We start from the raw sequence: 6732 nt of genomic DNA on the forward strand, positions 1-6732 counted from the left end.
AGAAGTGATTTTTATAGTTACTGTTGGCTGCGAAGGGGAACTCTCCAAATGTAATCATCTACATTGGACTTACACAAGACAATGAAGAAAAAAGGCATGAAATTACCTATGCTTGCATCTTTAAGGCCTATGCCCTTCCACAAGTTGACATGGGTGAGAGTATAAATGCTCGATATATATGCCGAATATGGTGTCCTCACAAAAGCACCTAAGTTCTTGATGGGCTCCCTTTCTCGAATGTCTCTTGGAGCACGTTGATTGCAGGGTGTGCCCAACATGGATGTGGTAAGGAAGCTCTTAGTTCTTTTAGCCAAATGCACAACAAAGACCTCTCTATACATGCAAGCACCTTGAAAGCCTCATCCTTCCTAAGATGTTGACATGATTGAGAGAATTCATAGTGAGATTGCTAGTCATGGGGCTATTGGAGAAAGATGTTGTCTTGACAATGCTTCAGTCAATATGTATGCCAAATGTGGTGCCCTCATGAAAGCACCATAACTTTCTGTTGAGCAATGCGTCCAAAAAATCCAACTCCTGGAACACATTGATTGTAGGATATGCCCAACATGGTTGTGGCAATGAAGCTTGATGTTGTTGTTCACCCATGTCACCGGATGCAATGGAAAGCCCTTACACGAGACGTTGACATGGGTGAGAGAATTCACGATTAAATTACTAGCAAGGGCTGTTGGAGAAAGATGTTGTTCTTGGCAGTGCTTTGCTAAATATATCCAACATAGTTGTGGCAAGGAATCTTTCGACTGTTTTGATGAGTCGCGAAGGCCTCTTGCTCTAGATGCAAGCACCTTGAAAGACTATGCCCTTATGAAGCTGTTGACATGGGTGATAAGGAAATTGCTAGTCAAGGAGCACTATTGGAGAAAGATGTTCTTGGTAGAGCTTTGCTTGATATGTATGCCAAAGATGGTGCCCTTACAAAGTGGATGAGATTGAGTATATATTATGTTTACATTGATTGTGAAGCTATGATTTCTCTCTAGATACGGTTACCTATGCTTGGACTTTAACAAACTACTTATAGGGATGTCATCCTCTACAGGAGTAGAGACAACACGAGAGGTCAAAGGCAAGTCACATGTATCCACGAGGGACATCGGAACATGTGGTGAGTAAGCTCTACCACATGTTTCTCTTGAGCACTAGAATGCAATGAACGAACACACCGAAATTTTCATGCTACCGTGGACATGTTTCCTCATATTAAATAAAATTGGGAAGACATGTGCAAACTCCCCTATGCAAGGAAACTTGCATGTTTTCTTTTTATTTATAGCATAAAAATGGACCAATACATAATAAAAAATAATATAATCAAATATAATTAAAAACATCAAAGTACAAAAATGCTAATCCACTTTAAGATTGAATAAGAATCATTATAATTGCAATGTACCATTGGTAACACAATGATGGTTAGTGCAAGCTCTCTCTCTCTCTCTCTCTCTCTCTCTCTCTCCTTCACTCACCTCATATTGTTGAATAAGAATCATTATAATTGCAATGTACCATTGGTAACACAATGATGGTAAGTGCAAGCTCTCTCTCTCTCCTTCACTCACCTCACATTGTCATCTTTGTATCTACTCCTATGCATTATACACAACAATGCAATTAACGAAGCACTCTTGTTTTTGTGTGTGTGTGTGTGTGTGTGTGTGTGTGTGTGTGGGGGGGGGGGGGGGGGGGGGGGGGGGGGGGGGGGGGGGGGGAGAGAGAGAGAGAGAGAGAGAGAGAGAATGTTAACGTCGCAGGAAAGTATCCTAAGAGTCCTTTACGATCTATCCAACGAGGACATTTGAACTCAACACTTGTTATTCAAGAGGGAAATGGCATAACCAATTTACCACACTTGGGTGATAGAACCATTTTCTTCTTTTTATTAGGATACACACACACACACCCGAGAAAGAAGAGAATTTTAACGTCGTAGGAAACTATCCCAAAAGAGAGAGAGAGAGAGAGAGAGAGAGAGAGAGAGACCTTGAAAGAACATATACCTGCAGCTACGAGGAGCTGAGGAGGAAGATGACAACGGATACAAAGAGGAAGCCAAGGCATGAGTCGAAGGTGATCTGTGCATCGCTGCAGCGGTGGAGGTGCACAAACCCGATGTGGGCTCGCACGACATCGTAATCCACCATCAAATTCTGCTGCTGGAAATTGCCAATCACATTCCTGCCCCCTGTGCCCTCCCCTGCTGTGGCAAACGCCAAACAGTACAGATTCCGGTCCCCCTCTGTCCCCACTTGCAGCCACAAATTTCCGTCCGGCAACCTCACCTCTGTTGCACCCCCGTCAAATTGCAAATACATCTCCGGCACACGTGGCCATCCCTCTCCTCTCCCCACTGTATAGCATGTGTCGAAGCTCGGTAGCTCTGGTATGTCTATGGGTCTCACATCGCCCGATACTTGCGTGCGGATTGTTTCTTTGAAAACCTTGTATGCATGATCAATAAAGGATGTCAAGCTTGTCCCTGTGTCGATGATAGTCCCTCCATCACCTGTGTTTGGGTCGATGTCGAAGACTTGCAGCGGAATGTCGAGTAGCTTTTCGCCTATGCGGACGCCAGTGAGATTGACATAGTATGACTGCGCGTAGAAGTCACTTTTGTTGTTCAGCAAGAGCTTGACATACTGCATTGGAGGCAGGCCATTCTTGTCGATCTCTCTCACAAAAGATGGTTGCGCCTGATCGATTGCCCCTTTTGTGTTCTTTGAAGGAGGGTGGTAGTTTCCAAAAACGACAAATCCAACAGCATCAATATTGTGGCTCCTATCTGGCAGACAGTAAGCAAATTTCTGCATTCCTAGTTGTGAAATGATAGAATGAGTTCCCCTATTCAAGCCCATAAGCCCGGATGCATTGAAATCAGTCTCCACACCGGTATTTACTCTCCCGCATCCAAAAACAAACTTTGGAATCGCCACCGCACGCCCACTTGCCGATGGAATTGTCAGCGTATCAACAGAAAGCTCGCCATAGCTAACGCTGTTGTCTCCGTATGTGGCATTATAGATACATTCAGTTGAGTTCATGAATGAAGAGCTGTCATCTTTGTCTGCCACAGCAGATGAGAAAGCTCTTGACTTGGGGCAACCGATGGTGAGGCCTGACGTGTCATGACACCAGTTGGAATGGCATTGGAGTTTGCGATAGGTCTGGGATCTTGATGGGTTGAAGATGGGGTCCCGTATTTGAGAGCTGCATTCCAGGCAGGGCTCGCATTGGACCCATGTAATCTCGCTGCCGGTGTCGATGATCACAGCGATCTCGGAGGCTGGGGATCCAAGCTCCATAACTGCAAAGTACTGTCCAAAGGGCTCATGCAACGTGATGAGCTCGCTAGCAAAAGGGCCCTTCTCTGTCCCATCGCCAGGAGGCGCCGCCACTGCGAAAGAATATGAGTACGATCCAGGCCTGGATGTGGATGTGGTATTCGAAGACAAGCGTACAGGGATGGGTGTATAAGAGAGCGGAGATTGCGTTTGTCCTGATGTTGAAGGAGTAAATAGAATTGACGCACACGGGGGATGCAGGCTGCGACGGAGAGGTTTGGGGGAGCTATGGTGGACAACACGGGCGATGAGGTAAGGGGGCTGAGGAAGAGCAAGGTGTACAAAGAAGAGGAGGGGAAATAGGGGGAGGAAAAGAGGGGGCAAGCTGCAAATGGAGTGTAGGATGCGGCTGCTGCGAGGGGCGAAAGGGTGGCGCATGTGGGCAGCTAGAGAGGGGGAGGAGAGCAATTGAATGGAAGTGTGTGCCGGGGCTGGAAGGGCAATGCAGCTGCCATGGGCGGCTGCATTGCGTTTGATGATGATGATGATGATGATAATGAAAAAGCAGCGAAGAAGCCGCTTGTTCTGCACTTTCGGACCTTCATGGGACATGCCACGTGAATTGAGAGAGCAAAACCCTTTTAATCTACCTAACCACCTTCACGCCCCTTCAAACCTCAATTACCCTCCTTCAAATATATCCCGGTCTTTTTTCATAGGAAACTTACTTCACGTATCTACTAATCTACTATCTACTAACATAATATGACGGAAGGGAAAGCCTTTTACACGTGTCGCAATCTGCGACGTGAAAGCTAAAATCCAAAACAAAAACAAGCCCCTTTGCACGCGATAAAGAGGGAGAGAGGGAGAGAGAGACAGAGGTCGCCGAAGGCGGCTGATCGTGCTAGTGGAGGCATTGTATTGACGAAAGGACAATTTTCCAAAGGAAAAATGCAAAAGTTTCTTAAGCGTGCTTTCACACACAAGAAGTGCAACGATTTTATGATGTCACCCGTTTTCGATTGCTTCTGCAAAATGATGCTCTTGCAAGCTAACTCTTCCAAGATCACAATGTTGCACTTTCTCAAATGCTTGTTACATTAGCTTAATGAAGGTCCTTGCTTGGTTATTCATTATCCCTTTCCTTCTCTTTGTTACAAGGTCCTTGCTTGGTTACACTTTATTGCCTTTTTTTCTCTTTATTGACTAGTGATGAGGAGTTGTAAGCTTGAAAAGTTGCTAGTTCATCTCTTGGTGCTTCAAATTCATCTCAAGTAACCTTTGAGTCAGCATCACAAGTCCATTACAGTGGCAATTTGATATCTTGGTGCTTCAACTTCTCAAGTGACCTTTGACTGAGCATCACATATCCATTACAATGGCAATTTGATATCTTGGTGCTTCAACTTCTCTCAAGCGTGTCTGCCAAAGTATAGTGAGACATTGTTCTAGAGATTTGTCCTTAAAGACTGCAAGCCTAGTGCTACTTCTATGGTGACAGCTTCAACTTCTCTCAAGCGTGTCTGCCAAAGTATAGTGAGACATTGTTCTAGAGATTTGGCCTTAAAGATTGTAAGCCTAGTGCTACTTCTATGGTCACAGGTTCGAAGCTTAGTCTTCATGATGCTAGAGACTACTTTGGAGTTACTTGCTATCAATAGGCTATTGGTTGCCTAACTTATGTATGCATTACAAGGCGGTCTGTTGCAAATGACCAAATTTATGTGCAACCTAGGGTCTATGCATTTTTGCTACTTGACGTTTAATATGTACTCATTGCAGGTGAGCAAAATTATGCGTAGCCCAGGGTCTATGCATTGGAAGGCAGCTAAGTAGAGATTTTGCTAATTGAGTTGCACTATACATCTTGGGGATGTTTTATCCAAAGTGGGGATTGTTGCAACCAGATTTACAAGCTTTTTTAGACTCAGACTGGACTATTGCTATGACACATAAGTTTTCATTGGTGGTCTTTGTCATGGTCGAAAGATCATGCATATTTTTCTTGAGCAACTAGAAGCATGCTATAGTGGCAACTTCTAGTTGTGAGGCTGAGTATAGGGCTCGTATAGAGAAATTTCCATATCTAGTAAGTAGAGTTGGCTCAAACACATGCTAAGTGTGTTTGGCTCAAACGTACTTTGGCTGTTGGACAATAGTCCTACCGGCATGATCATCACTATTAGTCCGAGTTCTTCTGCAATTGCAAGAATCTCAATGTTCCATGTTCACACAAAGTGATCTCTCCATGTAGTTCCCTATTGGTCTTCTTACAAAGACTCCGTCTCATGAGAAGTTTGATGCTTTTTGCAAGGCTTTGGTATTACTCCCCTTTGGGGATTGATCACATAAGGTCTATAACTTCCATATACCACATCACTCTGTAGGAGGATTTGTTACTATATCATGGTCATGATGTGTGTGAACACCTTTAGGACCACCATGGCACTTTTTTCCCTCACTAGGGGATTTTTTTTTCACTAAGATTTTCTATATGCACATTACTCTAGGGTAATCTTTATCTTTTTATTAGCACACTCAATAATACCACTTCCTGTATTGATTAGTCTTAGTCACACTCATTGATTTCCAATTTCTTTAATTTGAAGAAATTTTAGCAGCATATTGGCATGAAATTGAAACTAGTCAAGTGCATCTATGCGTCCTTGAAGGTTCACGCCTCACTATAGCTAAAAATGGTCTATGTGTTCTTGATCGTCAAAGAGGTTTCGGAACACTCTAGACAAATCTAGGACCAAAATTAATCATATAGTGCCTAGAAATGATGCATCCCTGAATGCCCATGGGACTAAAAACTACCAACATTAGCCAATTATACACGTGTGTGCATGTGCCTCCAAATCCAATCAACTAATATGAAGATTGTAAAAATCAAGATAATGACTATCGAGTATCTTCACCCTCTAAGTGCTGAAAGGGTACATGAATTCTTCGTGAATGCCATTAAGTTTGTGCACACCTTTTTTGATAGTGGGTTTTCAGCACTTCCCCTCTCTTTTGCATTGTTCAAGGCCACTTTCCTCCTTTACCTACGTTTCTCTTCTATCTCGCTTCTTCTCTACCCATTTAGAAGTGATTTGAGATAGCATCCATGAATGGAAACCAAGCAACCTTGCTGTCCTTTTGCAAGGATCAAATCTATAGAAATCTTCAATAGCTTCGATCCGGTCACAAGCAATGACTAGCTTCCTCCATCAACATTAGTAGCTGGGTTCTCTTGCAAACAAGGAAGAGAGAAAAATGAGAATGATTTCCTTCATTGTTCTAAAGTATGCATCTAGAAGTTTCAATAGGCATCAAGGAAGTGCTTATACAACATTCATATATGCATGCATTATAAGCTTTGTCTCTGAAGAACATTAGTAATTTTCTAGCAAACATGCCAAACTATGAGTGCCTCTTGCAC

At 43.4% G+C, this 6732-nt stretch overlaps 1 protein-coding gene across 1 annotated transcript; it reads right to left on the bottom strand.

The window, feature by feature from the left end:
- Window positions 1-1775: 1775 nt before the first annotated feature.
- On the bottom strand, window positions 1776-3914 carry LOC147442145 (aspartic proteinase nepenthesin-1-like). The gene has a single exon (XM_086529334.1). The coding sequence runs from the start codon at window positions 3912-3914 to the stop codon at window positions 2028-2030; it is 1887 nt and encodes a 628-aa protein (XP_086385460.1). The 3' UTR covers window positions 1776-2027.
- Window positions 3915-6732: the final 2818 nt, after the last annotated feature.

The sequence above is a fragment of the Adiantum capillus-veneris genome, chromosome 14 (assembly GCF_014529385.1).
Source record: "Adiantum capillus-veneris isolate H3 chromosome 14, ASM1452938v2, whole genome shotgun sequence".
In the NCBI taxonomy this organism is placed as follows: domain Eukaryota; kingdom Viridiplantae; phylum Streptophyta; class Polypodiopsida; order Polypodiales; family Pteridaceae; genus Adiantum; species Adiantum capillus-veneris.

Coding starts and splice junctions, on each gene's coding strand:
- LOC147442145 (XM_086529334.1), bottom strand. CDS start 3,914: ATGTCCCATGAAGGTCCGAAAGTGCAGAACAAGCGGCTTCTTCGCTGC.